The following is a 22,998-nucleotide window of genomic DNA, read 5'->3' as shown; positions in this document are numbered from 1 at the left end:
ACAACCTTTCGATCTTCCCATTCATTCCCTGTGTGCCCTTCTTCCCCCAATTCTTCCCATTCTACCAATGAATTCTCTATAATAATTCGTAAATCTAGATCGGCTAATTGTTCTCGGATATTAAGTGAAGGAAAGGACTTTTTGGTTAGACGCGTGGAATTGGCTAAGCATTTTATTCGAACAAATATAGAGCCAGAATGGATGGTTTTGTGTCTATTACCAGTTCTTCCTCCTGAGTTGAGGTAGATCATTCGGATAGATGGGGGTAAACTAATGAGCTCGGATATTAATGAACTCTATAGAAGAGTTATCTATCGGAACAATACCCTTACCGATCTATTAACAACAAGTAGATCTACGCCGGGAGAATTAGTAATGTGTCGGGAGAAATTAGTACAAGAAGCCGTGGATACACTTCTTGATAATGGAATCGGGGACAACCAATGAGGGACGGTCATAATAAAGTTTACAAGTCATTTTCGATGTAATTGAAGGCAAAGAGGAAGATTTCGTGAGACTGCTTGGCAAACGAGTCGATTATTCGGACGTTCGTCATTGTCGTGGGTCCTTCACTTTCATTACATCGATGTGGATTGCCTCGTGAAATAGCAATAGAACTTTTCCGGACATTTGTAATTCGTGGTCTAATTAGACAACATCTTGCTTCGAACATAGGAGTTGCTAAGAGTAAAATTCGAGAAAAAGAGCCGATTGTATGGGAAATCCTTCAAGAAGTTATGCAGGGACATCCTTACTAGACATAAGGAAGCGGGGGATAAATGCGGGGAACAAAAAATTCTAGGAGGGATTATTTGTCTTCCTAGTCTTCGACACAAGAAAGGGGTGTAGAAAAATCCTTTTTTCTTGTGTCGAAACGAAAGAGTAATGATTCTTGATCCATCCTGAAGTCGTGAATTAGACGAATGGAATTCTATCTGCTATATTCAAAAGTACTCCCTTCAGATAAAAAAGAGTGTTCACTTAGCATTTTTTTTTTTATCAAAAAAAGTGTCCACTTATTAAAATTAATAAAGAATTAACCATATTTCTCCAAATTTGCCCGTATTAAGTGTTATGTGATCAAATCCCAATACATATTTAATTAGGGACAGTTTAGTCAAATTACTCATTTTTGTTTAGAAGCTAGTATTTTCTTAAGGGATATGCAAATGACTAAGTGACACTCATGCAAATGGCTAAGTGATCACTCTTTTGATCCGGAGGGAGTAACATTTAAGTGCTTTTGAAGTTGATCTGATTTTTAAACATGTTGTAGTAAAGTATATAGTGTAAAGTGTAAACAAAATTACACGAAATCATCTGTTACTCTCAAAAACTCTTTTTAAAAGTACTCTCTTTTTTTCAACTTTAAAAGAAACCAAATTTGAGGCAGGGGCTTACAAACTCCATAAATTGACAGGAACAACTGTGCTCGAAAAGAAACAAAAATGAAACATACCCACAGGACATTAACTACTATTTACGCATGTTTTAAACTACTATTTACACATGTTTTAACATTACATTGAGGAAAGAACATTGAGTTCTTTCTCAACCACTTATACAAGACTTGAACTAACAGCAGAAGGTCCTAATCATCAACTTCCAGAAGACTCTTGAAACAGTAAGTTACCAAGAGATACCATCCAGCAATAAAAAGAAAAAAGCCCAATATCATAACCACATACGGCCATGCAAGCATTAAAACTCCGAAGCAAAGCATCACAATGAAAGGCACAAATGATCTTAAGATTGCTGAGCCGTTGACCCACTGCCCCTTGAACAGTATAAGAATTCCAACATTAACCATATTCCAATTCAATGACCATTTATACGATAGCCGGTTCAGGCAATGAGCGAAGAATGAGAGGCCATTGCAAGTGAAAAGGTTGAAATTTCTGTACTCAAAGTTGCGCGTAGAAAGTTGAACAGCATCATCCCAACTTACTCCTGGCCCAAATTCAGCATGTTTGTGATGCTGGTTGCATGTGTGTCCAGCAAGGGTGGTGCGAGGAAAACAGTACTGTTTAAGCATAAACAAAGTTGATAAAAAAACCTGTTTGTAGATTTTTACGAGCCATAGGGATGCTACTGCAAGCGCACGATTTAACACATCTGGGATAATTACACTTTTGGACCGCTCAATAGAATAATAGCCAGCAAATATATAGGATTTGTATATTAAGTATAAATACGTATAATATACATATTCCATACACAAAAATATACATATAATATACATGATCAGTGTATAGGTTTTGTATATTTAGGCTAGAGCCCGTAAATTAATTTCGACCGCCGGGCCAAAAATGAAAAAAGCCTCAAGTTTTCTTGCTTCTTTCGCTTTCGGGGGATGGGTGGGACTTTGGAACCTAAGTTACTCGGACTCTTCAAAAGTGTTGCCGCACCCGTGTCGGATCCTCCAAAAATACACTACTTTTGAAGGATCCGACACGCACCCGACAACATTTTAGGCGAGTCCGAATAACTTAGTTTGGAACGATAAAAGCAGCCATGGGCACATACCTGCTGTCTAGCTAGCTGATAGTATCTGGCTGCATCCCCGTAAATGAGACTACCAACATGAATCATGCTGGCTCTAGAGAACTCAACAATAGCACCATCCTCCCTGCATATGGCAACATGCCCGACAAAAGGTGCAAGCCAAGAAACCACAGGGAGAGGAGCCCAAACAAGGCAACAAGGGAATTTTTCTGTCTTTGGATCAATTTCGTCTAGTGGCCTTGAAACGTTGTTTCTTTGCAAAGCATTATCCCTTTCAACCACAGATCTAGGATTTACATCCATCATTGGAGATCTTCTTGGAAGCGTATTGCTATGTACAATTTCACCGTTCCTAGCATTTCAAACTCAATTCACAGCTTCTAGTATAGTGGCTAATTCCCTGCAGAATAGAAAAAGGAATATCATCTCATTACACCATCTAGGCAAAGACTGGAGCTAAATTCTTAACGCTAAAGGCTAAGCCTGGAGAGCGGTCACTATTAACAATGGAGACTCAGCCGTTAAAATTCACAAAAGGCATGATGATTCAAAATACAGCCCTAAGCTAAAAAGTGTAAGAAAGTGAACAAAAGAATTACTCGACGCAGAGAACAAATAATATGAACATTTCCTACTTAGCAGCTCCGACTCAGGAGCATAGCCACTTCTTACAGTCCAAAAAACCAGAATAAGAGCTCAAGCTACATGAAACATATATATATATATATATATATATATATCAATCATTCCTTGAGTATAAATCTCAAATAACAGCAATTAAAAAAAACACATTATTTAGAAAGCTTCTACATATACTACACATACACTTTATTCTGACTTTCAACACTCTTTTAAGTTCAATATCCAAATATGACTTAATTTCAAAGATAAAATGGATTCAATTGACCACAATGTTTCACAATAAGATATTAGGAGACACGTCAAGAATAGTTATTGGAACACCGAAGAGGTAGCAACTTCTAAGGTTTCTTAGACTGATGGCAAGAGACGATTGCTACAGGGTTAATGTACCTCAGAAAATCTTACCATAGTTGTAACCGAGCCAAGACAAGCTTTAAGCTGCTTGAGCTTAGCTTACTCCAGCTCAACTCAACTAACTTCATGATTAGTAGACCTAATATTCATATACATGTTCCACTGGGTGCATTACAAATTACAGCATATGAACTATAGCAATATTTTGTGTCATTTTGACCCTTTAGTTTTACATATATGCATAAATATCCCTTTATAGATGCAGGATATCAAATGCGCACCGCTACCTATAAGTTTTCCTCTTCACTCTATCAGCTGCAGACCTATCTTTCTCTTTTTTTCCCCCTAACAAACACATATATCCTATCAGTTTCAACCCTTGGGTCATGCCCTCCGTGATTCAAAACTCATCTGCTTCCAACTAGAAACACTGCAAATCTAGAAAAAAGTACCACCAGTATTTCTTAACACCTTGAAAGTAACGTCAAGTTGTAGCTTGAAGTCCCCAGTTGGTAGTCGATAATACCTCTAAATCAGCTAAAAGAGCAAGATTCTCAGAGGCCAATTACATTCAGGCATCAATGATGCATCGGATAAGACTTGGTATTACAGCAGTTAAAGCTCCAGCAGTGTCGCAGTTCCTTTACCCATTTTATGTCACAATGAAAAACATTAATTTATGCACTAGAAGTTCACAAATTCTTTAGTCTACTGATAGAAGCTTGAGGTGAAAACATATCAATGAGCAGAAAGGTTATTGGGCTTAGAGTTTTTATTTTCTTCTAGATAATAGTAGTAATTTATAAGAAGAAATCAAATTATTAGTATGTCAAGTGAAAGTAACCTCACCAGTAAAGAAAGTATTATATAGAAGCAGGTAGCACATCAGGTTTTGAATTAACTCAAGAAACACCAGCTCCAACACCCAAAAAAAAGGAAGAGAAAAAATCAAGATGCTTTGAAGATAGATATAGTTCTACTCAGAAGATTAAGATGAATTGTATTTTTCTATTTTACTTTCGGTGTAAAGAGAAATTCACAGATGACTCACTCTAGTTTTGAAGTTCTCAGATACTTGTAGGAAGAATCAAGGACACGCGGTTTTTGCTTTTTGAGTTGTAAATATGACACCTAGCACTGTCTTTTTGTTGATGATATTTAAAACATTGGTTACCTTAAAAAAGGAGGCCTCAGGCTTGGTAACTCATACACTATGCTTATTCAAAAATGATGCAACCAAACAGAACAAACATTTGACTCGCATGGCTTGATTTCCAGTCATATCTACAGTCGCAGATTGGGAAGTGAGTAAGATTCAATATTTCTGTAAAGGTATAAAGGCAGTTTCCAAAATCTAAGGGGAAGAAGTAGAGAATTGTAACTTACAGTACCATCTGGCGCTGCTAATCATGTTTGAAGTTTGCCCTTATCAAAAGAGAGTAGAGAGAAAATTGCAGTCGTATCGATTAACATTCCTTGTCTTAATTGGATAAATAATACTCCTGGATAACTTAATGTTTATTACTTTTATTTCTTTTAAAAATAAAAATAAAAAAACAAGATACATTTGTATATAGGCATGACTTGCTCAATGGAAAAAAGAAGAATGGATGTGAATGAAATCTATAAAATAAGGTACATTTATTGCACGACTTGACACATTCATTAAGTTGGTACCGATCAGTGCCCTCTTGACTTCCTTATACAAGCTCAGAGTGGTGAAACTACTTGTGCCTAAAATCTAATATGGAAAAATCAGCATTAATGAAAAAACCTTAACTAATGATATTTTTTAAGAGCTAAATGTCTTAATCCTTTGAACATAGCGAAAAACCTTTTGGAGCTCTATTTATGATCATAGATAGGGGAATTACATGGATAAAAGATTCATGAGGAGACCGTTCAAGATTCATGAAAAATTAAAGTTGAGGAGTTCCTACAGAAAATAGGACATCTCAATAAGAAAGGGAGGAATAGACAAGATCATATGGAGGGTGTCGAGAATAATTATTCCAATGAGATGATAGTATCATACTACATGGGCTATTGGAATCGAGTATGGTTCTTTTAGGTTATACTGATGGTTGTTTCTCAATTCCATCTCTACTACAAAATCGGACGTGAGAGTTCCTTCTTATCGATCTCCTCGCAAATATTCAAAAAGTTTTAATTTGAATTAAGATATAATAGTAAATCCTAAAAAAAGTACTTATTAAGTAATACGTTGATGTGGGACTCTTTGAGATTCATTCAATCTCCAATAGCTTTTTTTCCTTGTTAATAATGCAGGATGCTATGTAAACGGTTGTTAACATAAGGAGGCAACAAATCATTACAAGTTGGTGTTATAGTGAAGATGACCTATTGCTTTGTAGCCTCATATCACAATTATGATACATTTGTATGGGGATGGACAAATTAAGATTATCTCCAAACTTGGTTCACTTACCATGTTTGGTTTAGAAAAGAAAATTTCCAGCCATTTTAGGTAAAGATCATCATGTTATGAAATTGAAGTAACAAGGAAATATAATCTAGTCTTTTTTTGATTTTTCAACATTAGTGGAAAAAGTACTCTTTCCACAAAATAGTTCATTTCTTCTAATTATAGAGAAACAATGCATTATGATAGTTAACTATTTAAGAAGGCAAAATAGGAAAGTACATAAGGCATAAGTTTCACGAGAACCGTGTAGGATTGGGAATAGGATAAGGTCAAGAAGTTCCCACAGAAAATTTACAACACCTCAACAGAGAGAGAAAGATGAAAATATGTTATGTAGGGTGTTTAGGAAAAAGCATTCACGGCTGTGACAATAGCACAAGTAACTATTGAAAGAAAGGGAGGAGCGGAAGAATATTTATCAAGATGCCAATGCTTTCTTTCCCTGTTGATAATCAGGGATGAGATGTTAATGGCAACTAACTTAAGGGAACGCGACAAATTGTTACGAGTTCGTATTGGTCGTGTGGAAAACATGGAGATTATACTAAGCACCCCGTATTGCACTGTAGTCTCACTGTAGTCTCATATCATAATCATGGAACCTTGTTTTGGGTGATAAGAGCAAGAGAAGCATAGCTCTATCTCCACAACTGGTTCCATATGGTTGGTTTTTGTTATACAATTAACAAAAATTAAAAAAAAAGTCAAACCATTTCAGTCTCTTTTTTTTTTATAACTGTAGTGTCCGCGCCAGCTTGCACACACCTCAATTAATTCCATGGGATACCTGTCACTAGGTAACTCTGCCAACCAAGGCTAGGACAAATGGGAAGAAATCACCTAGTGTTTTTGTCTCTGCTGGAATTTGAACCTGAGACTTAATAGTTCTCAACCCATTTCATTGACCACTAGGTCACACCCTTGGGTGCACCCAATTTAGTCTATTCAAAAAGTTTTAATTTGAATTAAGATAGAATACCAAATCCTAAAAAAATATATGATTGTAAGTACTCACTAAGCAATACGTTGACGTGGGACTCTTAGAGATTCATTCAATCTCTAATAGCTTTTTTTCATTGTTTACAATGTGGGATATGTACGGTTAATATAAGGGACGCGACAAACCATAATTTAGTCACACCCTTGGGTGCACCCAATTTAGTCTATTGCTTCGTAGCCTCATATCACAATTAAGACACATATGTGTCGGGACGAACATATTAAGATTATATCCAAAATAGGTTTCACTTCACCATGTTTGGTTTTATAACAAAATATTCTAGCTATTTTAGAAAAAAATCATCATGTTATGAAATAAGGAAAAAATATGCTCATCTTTTGGATTTTTCAAGATTAGTGGAAAGAAAAGGTTGGTACAAGATATTCCCTTCACCAAATGGTTCATTTCGTCTAGTTATAAAAAGAATGTGATAGTTAATTATTTAAGAAGGCATAATAGAAAAGTACATACGACATAAGATTCACGAGAATCGTATAGGATTGAGAATAAGATAAGGTCAAGGAGTTTCAATAGAAAGTTTATGACACCTCAATAGGGAGAAAGGGATGGACACAATGATATGTAGGGTGCCTAGGGAAAATCATTCACAATTGCGACAATAGCACATGGAGCTATTGAAAGGAAGAGAAGGGAGGTGCGGATGAATGTTTTGAATACCGAGATGGCTAAAGGAAGTAGCTTCTTTCCTTGTTGACCATGTAGGATGAGATGTTCATGGCGGCTAACTTAAAGGAATCCAACAATTGTTATGAGTTGGTATTGCTCATGTGAAAAATGATCAAATATGGAGAAGATACTAAGCATCCCGTATTGCATTGTAGTCTCATATAACAATCATGGAACCTTGTTTTGGGCGATAAGAGCAAGACAAGCATAAGCTCTATCTACACAACCGGTTTCATATGGTTGGTTTTTGTTATATACAAAAGAAAACTCTATCCGTTTTAGTTAAAGATCTTGTAAGAAATTTATGTAACATGGAAAACGAACTTTATCCTTTTTGGATTTTCAGCAATAAGATTTTTCTTTTTTTATCAAGTAAATAAATTTCATTAATGAATGGGCCAAAACAAAAAGTGTCCGTGTACAAGAAGTATACCCAAAAAGTAGAAAACCTACAATAAGATACACCCAATCTTCCATACAACATTAGACTCCATAGGTGCACCGAACGAAAAAAAGCAGAAGGCCACTCCTCAACTGAGCAAAACTCGTCTCTGCCCCTTCAAAACCTTTTTTGTTTCTTTCTCTCCATAACAAGATTGCTAGTGGAGCAATAGTCCATGTCGCACGCCTTCTCCTCCTTCTCTCACAATTCCAATTGAGCATTAACTTTTTTACGGTTCTTGGCATCACCCGTAAGATACCAAACCAACTAAGTATTTCGCATGATAACCTTGAAGCTAGACTACAATGAAGAAGGAGATGACCCACATCTTCACCGGTCTCCTTGTCCATGAAGCACCAACTAACACAAACGACCTTCCGCTTCCTAAGATTCCGAAAAAGTCAATCGCTCATGGTAAATAAATGATGGTGGCTAATTATTTAAAAAGGGATGAATAGTTTAAGCTTCATAGGGCCGTTCAAGATTGGTGATAAGATAAGAATGAAGAGTCCCCGTATAAATAATATGACACTTCAATAAGAAGGGAAGCAATAGACAAGATAATATTGAGGAGCTAGGGAGGAATCATTCACAATGAGACCAAACTACATAAAGCTATTAGACGGGGCAAGGAGGGAGGTGTGAAAGAACATTTGGAATACTATATACCAATAAAGTAGCTTTTCCTCCCTGTTGGTGAGGAAGGATGTAATTCTCCTTGTTCGATTGAGGGATGCTATGGCAACAACTACTAACTTAAGGAAAGGAAGCAATTACGAGTTGGTGTGTTTATGTAAACATGGAAAACATACAAATCACACAGTATTTCATTGTAGTCTCATATCAACTCATGCAACCTTGTGTTCTTTTTAATTTTTATCAGTGGTGTTCGCACCACATTCAACTAATCCATCGAGCATCCTTCCCAAACAACAATCATAGATTGCCAAAATAATTATGCCCGTTATAGCAATGGGCACATTATGTGTTGTCTCTGGATTCAAACTTGAGATCTCCAAATTGTTGCTCTCGTGTCTAGACTATTATGTCATCCGCGTTGAGACATGTCTGCATCCTGTTTAATATCATGGTGTCTCCAAGAAGATGGGAAGTAGCATCGAGCTAGGGTTACAGAAGATTGACAAAGAAAGGAAAGGAAGGTCGACGAAACATTGTTGCGACCTTTGAGACTTCTTTTTTCTTTGGTTGATAAGAGTGTCGTTTTAGATTATTTGGATTGAAAGAAATAGAATATTGTTTAAGATGGTACGAATGATGCAAAAAAACAATATAACTTGTTTCTCTTCAGGTACACCATAGGTGTAAAAATTCCCTCTTGTATATAGTTGGGTTAACTTGATAGATAAAATTGGTTGAGCCATACACCCAATTTAAACATCTGTTTTGTATTGTATTGGTGTGTCATTAATGAAATACTTACATTTCTCAAAAAATATAGATATAATTGCTTCATTAAAAATTTCTCTAACCTATACTACGGATGTGTTTGGCATGATGGAAAATGTTTTCCTATTTCCCTTGTTTGGTTGCACTAAATATCTTGAAAAATATTTTCTTCAAAATAGGAGAAAATGGAGGAAAATGTTTTCCTTAAAGTTTGAGGGAAAACAAAGTTTGAGGGAAAACATTTTCCTAATCAATAAAAACACACCAACGCATCCCCAACCCAACCCGCACTATCCACCCACCCACTTACCGCCCCTCCCCTATCTACCCCTTGCTACCCCACCCCTGCCTCCCCCCTCGTACCCCATCCCCTTCCCCCCTCTGCCACCAAAAGTTGCACTCTGTTCAAAATGTCATAGTGTTTTGCTTTGGATATATGCAAGTGCTCTTAAAATGACATTGTTCAACTTGCGTAGCAAACACAAGAAAATTATTTTCCGTCATACCAAACACACCCTACATCTCTAAAAAGGGAAGCCATGACGAGTATGAAATGCACCCCAGAAAAAATCATCTACCTTACATTTCTATAGTTACTTACTTTTTTCAGTTCTTAGTTTATGGGCAAAGATTAATCTGCTTTGGTAATTCTGAAGGCAACAAGATGTCAAGAAGAAATATGATGATGAAACCCATTACATTAATAACGTCTGAATTACAATTTATACAAAATGATTCTATATAAATTCAATGATTAACACAGGGCCTTTACTGAATTACTTTTTGTGTCCTTTGGAAATGGTGAGTTTTCCTTCTTACTGAATTACTCCAAGCAATTTCTTTCATAAAATTCACATAACTTTAACATCTGTTGGCAAATTAAATATCAAGTTATTGTAAAGGCCTTCTAAGTAAAAGACACAAAGAAAAGAGAAAAGCACTTTCGAGCTGATACCTCTCTAGCTCATCTAGTTAACAACGTAGCGTCAGAATCCATTCATGCAAATGTCAAATGAAGAACAAGAAAATAACTAGCAAAGTCAACACTTCTTCTGAAACATCTAAAATACTAAAAAAGGTATAACTGATTGAAATTTTATTAAAGGCTAATTTACAATTAGTTCAAGCTATTGTTCAAGCAGACACCCTATCTTCATGTACTTCTACTTTACTACTTCTTTCAGTTTCCAAGAAGGAAATAAAGTACTAGGTAAAAATTGATCTGCTTTAATATTCCTGAAGGCAACAAGAAACATGAAGATGAACCCCATCAAATATATTTAGTACAGTTCATGCATCTCTCCACCTTTGGGTCATCTTCTTCTTAGTAAGCAAAAAGAAGCGGCCATAAAAGAGAAACGGAAAGAAAAAGGAACAAAAGAATCTGTCCGGCATTTACTCTTGTTTTCTACTAGTTTTTTCTTTGTTGGGCCTTCCTCTTTCCAAGAATTGTAAACGCTTCGTTGATATCTAAGTTGCTGATTTAACAAAATCGGCAAAACGAAAAGATCAAATGTAGGTGCATTATAGAAACGAAAATCAATAAACAAAAATAGGGAAGAGATGAAAGAACCCTGGAAATTACAGAGTATGACAAGCCAAAAACCACAGTGAAGAGACACAATCATCAACTTAGATATCAACGCAGCGTTACAAGTTATGACTTATGAGAAGGGGAAGACCCAACTAAGAAAGACCGAAAACAAGAGTAAATACTGGTCAGATTCTGTTGTCCACTTGTCCCTTTTTTTTTTTTTTTTCTCTTTTATGTCTACTTCTATCTTTTGGTTTACCAAGAAAAAGACAACCGAAAAGTGGAGAAAATGCATGAACTGAACTAAATATATGCATTGGCCATTTATATATGACAAGCAATGGAGGCTCGACTAAAAATTCTAGTCACAATGGACCAAGAGTTGGATCGGACCAAACAGACTATTTTGGTTGAGTTTAGACACATAATTACACAACATAGAAAATTCAAAAACTTAGAATGTCGTTAATGATATACTTATATCAGAAAAGATAGATATAATTGCTTGATTAGGTATAAGCTCTTACCTACTCTACACCTCTAAAAAGGAAGTCATAACGAGTATAAAGGCAGCCTAGCCAAAATCACCTACCCTATTAGGGATCATTGAATTGGAATATGGTTACACTTGGACAGTATAAGAACTCCAACATTAACCATGTTCCAATCCAATGATCCCTAATAGCGAAACAGAAGGAAAAAGGGACCAAACATATTTGTCTGGCATTTACTCTTGTTCTCTTCTGGTTTTTTCTTTGTTGGGTCTTCCTCTTTCTCAGAACTGTAACCGCATCGTTGATATCTAAGAAAGGAGAAAAGCACTTTCAAGCAAGGACTTGCTGAAAACAGATCTCCCTAACTAATCTAGTTAACAGAGTAGCTGCATAAATCCTTTCATGCCAATGTCGCAGAAGAACAACAAAAGCAATTAACAAGGGAAAGGAGGGGCAATCAAATGCACCATTACCGCTAAACCAGAAATTTTAGATTCAAACAAGAGACTTCCGGGAAGAAAAAACTATTCAAGAAATTGGCTTTGCAGAACTAAGCTAGCGTTTTGCCATAGATTTTGTGAAACTTGAAAGAAAGAGTTTTTAAAGGTGTGCTGAAAAATAGTTTTTGGAACTTGAAGTCGTGTTTGGATATGCATTTTACTTGAAAAAACTTGAAGTCAAATTTTTCTTCAATTTTTTTTCAAAACTTGATCAAATTCCATGGACAAACAATGTTTCCAAAAAAAAAATGAAAAAAAACTTCCAAAATCTATGGCCAAAAGGGAGCTTAACTTCCAGAAAAACAAAATATTGCAGTTGAATCGGCATTGGCAGTAACATAAGGGGCAAAAAACAACTAAAAAAGATCCATGGCTACCTTAATGTATCTTCTCGGCAAACCAAGGCCCAATCTTCAGAATTCCAGTCACCTATATACAGAAAAACCAACACCCATATAACAACATTTAACAAAAACAAAGAACAAATGAAAAAATTAAAGTGCATTGGCAAACGAAAATCAAGAAACCAAAAAAAAAAAAAAGGAACTTACAGAGGATAACTGGCCAAGAAACACAAGTGAAGTGACAACCAGCAACATAGATATAACTAAAACGGTTACAGACTAAACAAAGAGAAAATGGAGTACTAGAGAACACGAGTAAATGCCGGGGACAATTTTGCTTTGTCCCTTTCTCTTTCGGTTTTGCTCTTTTGCTTGTCAAGAACAACAACCGAAAGGCTGTAAAGAGATGCATGAATATATGGCATCATTGTTTTGCTGTTTATTGTATATGTCACGCGGCGGAGAAGGATAATTTCATGATGGTTTTGAGTCAAAAACAAAATTGGTTTTCAGTATTCCAGCAAACTACTCCTTCTTCTTCCTTTTATTATGTGTGGGTGAAGTATTGGGTCATTCGCACAAAGACCCCTATTTGAGGTGGTTTTGATTTTTTTCCCCTCAAATTCGTGGTCTTTAATTTTTGCCTACTTTCAATAAGTTTAGATTTCGATGGTAAGATTTACATTTTAGCTTAGGCATATATATAATTACATACAAACAAGTTATATCGAAAAAGGCAAAACTTTTAATACTAAACATAATCTAAAAATTACTACACAACTTATGTCGCATAACTTAATTTCTATAAACTTGCGCCGAACGAGGCAAAAGTTTAGGTTTCAAGGATAAAAATGTTACAAAACTTATAACGAGCAAAGCAGGTGTGAATATTTTCATTAAATGAGCAGAATGGACAAAAACTAAAGATTGAGGGCCAAAAATTAAATATCAATGTGTTTGAAGGGAATCCGTGCAAAAAGATGTGAAGTATTTTCTAGCAAGAACCACTTTATATTCAGGTTTAAACTATAAACTTTTAATTAAAAGTGAACGAGTATTTACCGTTCTAACATAACCTTTATTAGTGATTTATGTCAAGTTTGAACAAGATGTCATTGAAGTTACAAGAGAAATAAAGCCAATTAGGATTAATCTTTGAGATATTAATATTTGGAAGTGCGAGAATTGAATTAACTTTCTGTAATTTTCGTATCAATATAATAAATTCACATGTGGTAGATTGTGTTGGCTAGTTAAAATACCTGATTTTATAATTACAAACGAGTTTTACTGTTTCACACTAATAATGTACTTTTTTAAAAATATTAGTTAAGGTGCTGAACAATGACAGTTAATTGTTCCACTTGATATGATATATTTGTTTTTGAGGAGAAATTAAGTTCTTTAAATTAGCATACAAGTCGTGTTGTCAATCGGGCGCGATACAAGTTGCAGTTTTTGATTGCGTATATAAGTCGCATCTACCAATCGTGATTAATTGCGACATAGAAGTCGTGTTTGTCAATTACTGATTTACGAGTTGCATTTGTCAATTGTGATTTACAAGTTCAATTTGACGATTACATATAATTCACAATTTTATTTTCGAATTACAATCGCATTTGATATTTTCGACTTACATCACATTTGTTATAAATGAAGAGAAGTTCTAGTTTCTTGTTTATCCATATAGCGCGTAGTAACTAGCTTTCAAAATATGTATTTTATTGTTACTCGCTTTCTTCATGTGTTCTATATTAAAGTGAAAAGGGATTGCCACCTAACAGGAATATCTTTGCAATAGAGGATATTGACATCTTAAATCAAACTATTGCCTCATACATGACAATGATATTTGTTATCTTTCACTCATACTTCGACACACGCCACTCTTCTATAGATAAAACTCTTTCATATTTCTTTGACTAAAAATGTCCGGAAGAGAAAGACTTCCTCTTTAGGGTACTCTCGAAAATAATTTCGGTTTGATAGTAAAAACAAAAAAAAGTAATTAACACGAAATGTCTAAAATAAGCATTATTTGATTGTTACAAAAATTTTGAAAAACATTTTCTCCAAAAAAATTAGTTCCTTAAAAATGAGCAAAATGACTCCTCTAGTGTAGAAACAGAAATACTGTGATATTGGATCTTTTGGATATCAAGATATCAAGTTACAAGCTTCCGTTATCGTCCAGCGGTTAGGATATCTGGCTTTCACCCAGGAGACCCGGGTTCGATTCCCGGTAACGGAATTTCCTTTTGTTTGCCTTTTGCCCTTCTCAAATTGTTTTGCTCAATTTACACTCTTTGTTTAATTGATTACTCTTGCGTAACTTTCTTTTCAATTCCATTTTTTTTTTCTTCCTCCAAGTACAATATGAGAAAATAAAATTCTTGCAGAAACAGTGAAATTTAGCTGATTTGTCCCTTTATGTTGTTATTTTGCCATGTCACTATATCTATTCTACCTGATGATGAATTCAAAATGCTTGCGTTGATATTTGGTTATAAAGAAAAAGGATGAGTTCACAAGTGATAATATTTTTTTTTATTATATTTAACTACGTATAGAAATCCAATTCAGAAGAGTAAATAAATTGTGGTCTCTTTAAAGATTCAAACATGTATTCAATTTTTTCATCTGATCAAATATTGAGTTTATAAATTTTCTAATGCGCTTAAATTTTCTTTTCTCAAGTGGCATATTCCACCTCTTTTCCGCTTTCTTAAAAGGGAAAGCTACACTTTGATCCGTCACCAAAAAATAATTAGAACAGCTAGCTAGGGGCAAATCCAGGTATAAAAAATGGGTCACGTGAACACATGGTCACCTAACTAAATTCGGTATATTATGTATATAATTTGTAAAATATTAAATATTAACTAAAGGAACACATGCTCTAACTAGCCTACATGGAGCACTGACTAAGTGCTACCTTTATTCCCTTAAGGTTGTGGGATCAAACTCTACTAAATGCACTTTTGCATCTTTTTAAAAAAAAAAAAAAAAATTCTAAGATGAACTCATCCTCTTGAAATCCTGGATTCGCCTATGCCGCTAGCCATATATGTAAAATATTATATATACAAAAATTATACATTTTCCGGCTATTATTTTGATGAGCGACCATACAATGTAACGGAAAAGGGCAAAAAATACTCCTAACGTATATATATATATATATATATATATATATATATATATATATATATATATATATATATATATATATATATATATATATATATTGTGGAAAATGGCTTACAAATACCCTTCATCCATCTATTGATCTAAAAATGTGCCAACTTTTTTTTTTTTTTTTTTGGCTCAACACAACTTCTCAAACTAACATCCTAAACTGACGACTTTTTTCAATTTTAAAATGTTACATATGGAGTATTATTTGATTTAAAAATTAAATCCACGCACTTTTAAACCTAAACCCGCTCACCCGTGTACTTTCGCGTGTCTTTCCAACTACTTAATCTAGCCACATCTTGGAACTTACTGCCATCTATGTTTAGTGTGTCTTCCCAACTACTTATTTCAGAAGCACTTGTAATAGAAGCAGACATCCTTGCAAACTCCCCATATAACTTGCTGCATTTTTTCGTCATCTTTTGTTTCTCGTGAGGACAAATCTTAATCTTACTGTCCACTTTGTACATTATATGAAGTTTTCTTTGTCTTGATTCATGTATACAACTGTTGCATGCAGCTCGGGCAAGAGCGGAAACAAACTATCGTTGATTGTTAATTTGGAAGAGAGGAAGAGAAGAAATAGAGAAATAAGCAAAGCAACAAGTGTCCTGATCTGAAATTGTTCACTGTGCTGTGCTAGCTGTTTATCGTCTTTTTCCTTTTGAATTGTTAGTCTATAATATTACATATTAGCTCGTGTACTGCCAACTAGCTAAAATTTAATTTGCTATCGTAATTTTTTTTTTGGACATGAGATCAAGGGTGACCGAAAATATGTCATCGAACTGATTCTTGATTTAACTGAACCATCATGTTTATAGTGTCATTGCACCTGTGATATAGAAAAATTTGTGATGTGTCACGTTTTGTACTTGATTAAATGTACGTACATCAACAAGAACTCACCATGCCGAGATGTGGTGTCCTTATTTGCACTAGAGAAAGGTTTTGTAAGATTTTATTTTTCCTATTGAGGGGCAAATAAGGAGTGACTAGGATGAATGCTTGTTACTTAATGAGAAACTTTTTTTTTTTTGGCTTAATACATAGTCCGCCTCTTAAACTTGTCAGGATATTTCAGTAGACACTTGAACTAAAATTCGCTTCAATTGAGCACCTCAACTTCTAAGAAAATGTTATAATTAGTCACTCTCATTTCAAATTTTAGAAAAACTTTTTCGCGTATATCCATTCGTCTAATAGGTAGTTAAGTTAGTCACATAAAATATGTCATCTCCTTTATTTACATGCAAATGCATGGGGTTTCACGGCTTATTGAGGCAACTGCGTATAATTAAAGGAGATGACATAATTTATGTGGTTAACTTAACTACTTAATAGATGAAGAACACACTAAAAAAAAAAAATTGAATCGAAAATGTCTAATTGAAATACTTTATTAGAAGCCAAAGTGTTCAATTGAAACAAGGCTTAGTTTGAGCGTGGAATATCGACTATGTATTAAGCAAAATAAAAATAAAATAAAATTAACAAGCATTCATCCTGGTCACTCCCTATTTGCCTCCCAAAAGGAAAAAAAAAAGAATCTTACAAAAACCTTTGTCTATGAGATGACTAATTGCGATTCATCGATTAATATTCAGTCCGATATACCAGTTGACGATAATACTCGCATAAATTTTCTTGTTAATTAACTATATTAACACAGTAATATAATGTCTTCTAGTAAATACGCAATGCAAATCCGATCTTTTTTTTTTTTTTTTTCCTATCAAAAGTTTTTGTTTTAAGAAGAGGAAAAGGGTGGAACGTGTCGCTTCAACAAAAAAACAAAAAAAAAATTAATTCGCTGAATGTACATGATTCGAGTTTCATGATTATTTTAATTATCACAATGATAATATTATAACCTTTTTATGCAAAATAAAATGGCATGATTCTGGTGTACAAAGACATAGTAATAATTATAGATCACTTATGAAACGGAAAAGGGCCAAAATTACCCTTGAACTTTGAAAAATAGTTCATCCATGCAGCTTCGATTATCTTTAGGGCCGATTATCCTTCTGGGTTATCTTTATGGGGTCAATTATCTGCACGTACAGCATTTGCCGTGGCGTCATCTTCTTCAAAATTATTTTACCCTCAAATAATTTTTTACTCACTAAAATAACTCAATCCACCCGAATTTTTTTTTTTTCGGCAAAAATAATACGAAATTATTTTTATATTTTTTTTGGAAAAATTATCAAGATTATTTTTCTTTGAAAAAAAAAAAATTTCGGATTGAGTTATTTTTAGTGAGTAAAAAATTATTTGAGAATAAAATAATTTTGAAGGGCTAGGATGATGAAGCACAACAGATTAGACAGAAAAGTATAATTGACCCATAAAGATAAGCGTAGAAGCAGATAATTAGGCGCAAAAGATAATCGAAAATATGAATAACTATTTTTCAAAAAGTTGAATTTGGCGTACTTTTCCGCTTATGAAATTAGGAGGCCATCAAAATGTGGCGGGAAGCGAACGAACGTGTGAGGAAATTCTGATCCACTCAAAAGGGCAATTAGACTCCCACCCACAAGGACACAACGTACCAAAACTGAACAAAATTTGGTTCAATTTTAAAATTTTGGCTAAATATCAAAAGAATGGCTACTCTTTGTCTGTGTTCATCTTCTTCAGTTAAACTTGAGGAAATCCCCACTTTGATTCATTCTTTCCCAGCAAATGCAAATCTATCATCACAACTAATACTTTCTAATTGTCCCAGAAAAAGAGCATTATTCAATAATTTACCAATCAATCATGTACCAGAATCATTGAAATGGAGGACAAGGGTTTCCTTCTTTCCGTTCTTCTTGACGAAAAGGAAAGACAATGAGAGCCTTAAGTTGGAGCTTCTCGAAGCAATAGCACCTCTTGATCGCGGTGCTGAGGCAACTCCTGAAGACCAAAAGCTTGTTGATCAGGTGAGTCATCTTGTTTAATAACATCTGTTTATTGAATTCTTTGTGGGTGTTGTAGTTTCGGATGTTGTTGGAGTTGAAATTTGTTATTTAGGACTTAATTGCAAGTAGATAAATAAAGTGCGTCCACTTGCTACAATTCAATATGCTATTGTAGAAGCCTAGAAGTTAGGGTTTTTGCGTTCAGTCTTGCTACTGAACCCTTGTGCTTGGCTCGGAAAAGAATCCGGTCACAGGTGAGGGTCCAGAAAATGTTTTCCTGTTTTCCCATAATTCATTGGTCAAAATGTTTTCGAAAACATTTTCTCCGGGAAAACAAGTTTCTTAGAAATGAGGAAAATGACTTCTCTAGTGGAAGTAGGGAAAACGAGTTCCATACGTGACATTCCAAGCTCATTGTCTCCTCCCCACCCACCCAACACCCCCAACTCCCACCCATTGACCATTCCACCCCACCCCAATAGTGTTTTGCTAGATTACCTATAAATACTCTTGGGATAATATTTTTTCGCTTAATTACCGAACACTAGAAAATAAGCAAGAATCTCACTTGTTTTCTAAGAAAACATTATTCTAGGGAAATATTTTCCTTCATACCAAACACACCCAAAAATAAAGCTTCTTATTCTGACAATTTAAGCTTAGATGAATTGGTTAGCACTAGTCATTAACAAACATGATTAGTATTATGCTCAGACGAATCCCTGATTTTATTATGTATTGTGGACAGAATGAATGCAATGAGTTTAATTTGTGAAGTTGTTTTTGATATCTCATTCGGCTTTAGCAAATTGAATTTGGGTTGGGGGAATTTCTGGTTGATAGAGAGAAGCCTTTTGGTTCCTATTTTGCAACTGGTGTATGACCAGCCTAATTTGTATGCAGATTGCAAGTAAACTTGAGGCAGCTAATAAAGTGAAGGAGCCCCTGAAGTCAAGCTTGTTGAATGGAAAATGGGAGCTCTTGTACACCACATCTCAATCAATTCTGCAGACCAAGGTCCGCTCGCATCTTATCTTTCTTATGCACATTTCCAGAAGCTAACTCATTTGTCATCTCTTTTCTCGAGGGAGCAGATTGTGTGTTTTAGATTCATATAAATAGTAAAACTAAAGTTGAAGGGGAGCTTTGGCGTAACTGGTAAAGTTCTTTGCCATGTGACCAGGAGGTCACTGGTTCGAGCCGTGGAAACAGCCTCTTGCAGAAATGTAAAGGTAAGATTACAGTACGATAGACCCTTGTGGTCCGTCCCTTCCCCGGACCCCGCGCATAGCGGGAGCTTAGTGCACCGGGCTGCCCTTTTTTAATAAATAGTAAAACTAAAACTCTAGGGTGTAAATAGAAAGGGCAAATATATAGGTAGTTAAGTGCTTTTACCCTTTTGTTCTTTTGTCATAATTTATTGGCTTTCCCTTATCTTCTTCTGGCTAGACTTAATGAGATAGCGAATTAATGATGTCTATTATTGATTGAGATGTGGTGTACAGGAGCTCCCATTATTATTTTAGGTATAATCAGAAGGAAGTTTAATCAGTTCCTATTATTGTTTTAGGTATAATCAGAAGCAAGTTTAGATCTCCCTTTCTCTTCTATTGTTCAGTTCTAGTTTAAAAAATGTTACTATTTGTTTTTGCATGCTGTAACCTAAGTACATCGGTGTTTAGCCTCAAGAAATAGGGTAGGTCCTCCAATGGATGTGAAGAACTTTTATTGACTTGCATTTCCACTTCCCTTCTCCCCCAACTTCTTAAATTACAGTGGAATATTACTTGGTTCAGTATTAAGAAGGGCTTCTATTTTGTGGTGCTTCCTCCACTTTCTGCATTTATAATCAAAATGATATGGTTGATTGGATGATTTTAATTATCATACGGGTTTTCTGTGCTTGATAATCTTTCAATACACTCGTTGCTTTCAGTTTTCTCCATTATTAATGAATATTTGTCATGCTCTTCTGGTTAAATCTTCTGATGATCAAACAAGGAACAAAAGAATGCTTCCATGCTTCAAATATCAAGCATAATAAGTGCTGTTTTCTATTTTCAGTGACGTCACAGAGGTTGCCTTTAATATATTTCCTTTCTTCCTTTGGGAGTGTTGGATGATTGATTCCTCTTCTCTTTTCCTTCTGTTTTGTAAATGCTGGTTTTACATCAAACTTATCAATTTGTTTTCTCAACTGCAACCATCAACATTATGCTACAGAAGTAGTCTAAAGTGACATATGACAACAAACTTCTAGAAAGAAAATTTGAAGAGGGCAGCAACTTATGCTGAACTTATGACCAGTATTCTGTTGTGTAATTTCTTTGTTTGATGTGCTTCATTCCTAACTGTTGTGACAACGCTCTTGTTCGTTTATTATTGTGGCAGAGGCCCAAATTCTTGAGAGCCAATGGAAAAATTTACCAGGCTATCAATGCAGATACATTGAGGGCTCAGAATATTGAAACATGGCCATTTTTCAATCAGGTTCCTTCTTGATCTCATAGAGAAATGTCAAAGAATCTCCAGTCTTTCTTTTTCTGCGGTGAAATATATTTAAGAAAGGGTTATTCCCTGTTAATTATAGAAAGAAAATGCTATATTTTGATTTTGCAATAAAGTTGAAGTCAGTTTTCTAATGTATCTGCAGGCCACTGCCGATTTAGTTCCTCTTAATGCACGGAGAGTTGCTGTAAAATTTGACTCTTTCAAGATAGCTAGTGTGGTAGGTAACCTTCATTTTGGCAAGGAAATTAATTAGCCTGCATTCTATTGTATTCATTAAGCAACGAGATGTTTCCTCTTCTACTTCGTTATCAAGAGGGGAGGACCATACTGCATATTTTATTACTACTCTTTACCTATCTCTCTGTCTACTGTTTGCTTCAAGGCAATAGGCAAGAAACATTAGACAAAATATATAAAGCTTACTTGTTACTTTTCTTGGATCAATCTTTCTTGTGGTTCGTAGATACCCATAAAAAGCCGTGGAAGTGGTCGTGGTCAACTTGAAATCACATACCTGGATGAAGAACTAAGGTAAAGAAAAAGAACCCACTATTTTCCATTGTGTCAACGCCATGCTCTCTCTTCTCTTATTAGCCATAAATTTGCTCTTTGCTTTTCTTTGGCATGTGAGCAGTGAACTATGATACATCTGGCGGCTAAATGGACAACCACACTGTTAAATAAAAGCAATATATTTTAAATGGAAACACTGATGTTAAGTCAATATTATTATGTTAAAGTTAAATATGGTCCTCTACATGACTTCTCCGCATCCTCTCTCAAACATGGTCCCTCTTCACATTACGATGAGTGGGAGATTGGGATAGCAAGTATCAAAATCGTATGACATTCTAAAAAGTAAAAATGTTTATCCATTGCCTTATATTTCTGGTTTATTTGTCATCTAATTCCTTGTCATGTTTAATTTTGTTTTTTCATGCAACATCATTTTTTTACAGGATATCAAGGGGCAACCAAGGAAACCTGTTTATTCTAAGAATGGTGGATCCATCATATAGAGTCCCTAATTAGGGCATGGTTCCTGTGGATAGTGATTGTCTCATTCGCTATTAGACCATTTCAGTTGGATTGCAGTGTTAGAAGTAGTTCTCCGAAGTATTTCAGCTCGATGCTGGAAACATGATATACATCTGAACTGTACAAGCTTGAGCAAATCTCCGGTCAGCAATTATAGAGATATGCTTAATGCTACAAATATCAGCATAGTCCAAGCGAGCTTGCTTGGCGTCTTTACAGAGCTATGATCGGCCATCATAATAGCAAATAAACATATTCCTTGTAGTTAGATCAAGCAAGAAGTTTTGGAACGATATCTACTAAAAACGCTATTAGTGATTTAATTTCAATCCTTCCTTTATTTTCTTTCTATTGAATATGATTTAACACTCTTATTACGTACTTGATTATTAGTCTCTTCCTAAAAGAAAAGATTCAAACCACAATCTGTTTCCATGAATATGAAAAACCAAATGCCTCAAGAACCCTTTTCCTTCTCTGTTTGCTAGAGTTATCAGCAGCAAAAGAGTATGTTTGTTTCAGTGAAGCTTTTTATAAACCTTTGAAAATAAAAGAGCATTTATGACATTCTTGATACCAATCTTGTAAATGGATGATCCTATCCTAAATAAAGTGAACAGTTTAAACAAACTAAATCATCTTTGTTTGGGCGTAGTTAAGAAACTTTATGGTGGACCTAACGTCGACATTTATTAGGTAACAAAGTAGGCTCTAAGAGCCTGTTTGGATTGGCTTATTTAAGGTGCTTTTAAGCCAGTAAAAAAGTGTTTTAAACACTTGTTCTTTAGCCAAAAGTCATAGAATTCCCTTAACTTATAAACCACAAGCCCATCCAGGCTCTAAGGCACCTTATTGGACTTGTATGACTACTTTTCAATCAGAACCAAATCAGTACGCAACATTAAGATGGCTCTGCTATTAAGTTGAGAAAAGAGCTTTGGACCTAATCCAACTCTCTAATGTGATTGCTTTGCCAGA

The 22,998-nt window shown here is 35.0% G+C and overlaps 2 protein-coding genes, 1 long non-coding RNA gene and 1 other non-coding gene across 5 annotated transcripts; 3 read left to right on the top strand and 1 right to left on the bottom strand.

Annotated features, from left to right (window-relative positions):
- Window positions 1-1,287: 1,287 nt before the first annotated feature.
- LOC132064612 (protein REVERSION-TO-ETHYLENE SENSITIVITY1-like) lies at window positions 1,288-2,808 on the bottom strand. The gene is made up of 2 exons (XM_059457651.1): window positions 2,527-2,808; window positions 1,288-2,023 (listed from the first exon to the last, which is right to left on the bottom strand). The coding sequence occupies exons 1-2, from the start codon at window positions 2,806-2,808 to the stop codon at window positions 1,592-1,594; spliced, it is 714 nt and encodes a 237-aa protein (XP_059313634.1). The 3' UTR covers window positions 1,288-1,591.
- A 2,203-nt stretch (window positions 2,809-5,011) lies between these two features.
- Window positions 5,012-22,998, top strand: LOC132064613 (uncharacterized). Its single transcript, XR_009416586.1, has 3 exons — window positions 5,012-6,017; window positions 22,548-22,690; window positions 22,737-22,998. It is a non-coding gene; the product is annotated as an uncharacterized LOC132064613 (long non-coding RNA).
- On the top strand, window positions 14,538-14,609 carry TRNAE-UUC (transfer RNA glutamic acid (anticodon UUC)). Its single transcript has one exon. It is a non-coding gene; the product is annotated as a tRNA-Glu (tRNA).
- LOC132064611 (probable plastid-lipid-associated protein 4, chloroplastic) lies at window positions 18,034-22,392 on the top strand. 2 transcript variants are annotated; one of them, XM_059457649.1, is made up of 6 exons: window positions 18,040-18,492; window positions 19,375-19,488; window positions 20,863-20,961; window positions 21,125-21,199; window positions 21,446-21,513; window positions 21,942-22,392. In XM_059457649.1, exons 1-6 carry the CDS (start codon window positions 18,172-18,174, stop codon window positions 22,012-22,014), a joined length of 750 nt encoding a protein of 249 aa, XP_059313632.1. In that variant the 5' UTR covers window positions 18,040-18,171; the 3' UTR covers window positions 22,015-22,392. The 2 variants fall into 2 exon arrangements, with proteins under 2 accessions (XP_059313633.1, XP_059313632.1); XM_059457650.1 differs by lacking the exon at window positions 21,446-21,513 and having other exon boundaries at window positions 18,034-18,492.

Source organism: Lycium ferocissimum, chromosome 7 (assembly GCF_029784015.1).
Source record: "Lycium ferocissimum isolate CSIRO_LF1 chromosome 7, AGI_CSIRO_Lferr_CH_V1, whole genome shotgun sequence".
In the NCBI taxonomy this organism is placed as follows: domain Eukaryota; kingdom Viridiplantae; phylum Streptophyta; class Magnoliopsida; order Solanales; family Solanaceae; genus Lycium; species Lycium ferocissimum.
Note: the sequence above shows the minus strand (reverse complement) of the source record. Positions and strands in the feature narration are given on the sequence as shown.

Excerpts from the sequence above, each read along its gene's own strand:
- LOC132064611 (XM_059457649.1), top strand. The coding sequence starts at position 18,172 with ATGGCTACTCTTTGTCTGTGTTCATCTTCTTCAGTTAAACTTGAGGAA. Across the intron at positions 18,493-19,374 it reads ACCAAAAGCTTGTTGATCAG|ATTGCAAGTAAACTTGAGGC; the intron begins GTGAGTCATCTT and ends ATTTGTATGCAG. Across the intron at positions 19,489-20,862 it reads AATCAATTCTGCAGACCAAG|AGGCCCAAATTCTTGAGAGC; the intron begins GTCCGCTCGCAT and ends TTATTGTGGCAG.
- LOC132064612 (XM_059457651.1), bottom strand. The coding sequence starts at position 2,808 with ATGGATGTAAATCCTAGATCTGTGGTTGAAAGGGATAATGCTTTGCAA. Across the intron at positions 2,024-2,526 it reads ATCAGCTAGCTAGACAGCAG|TACTGTTTTCCTCGCACCAC; the intron begins GTATGTGCCCAT and ends ATGCTTAAACAG.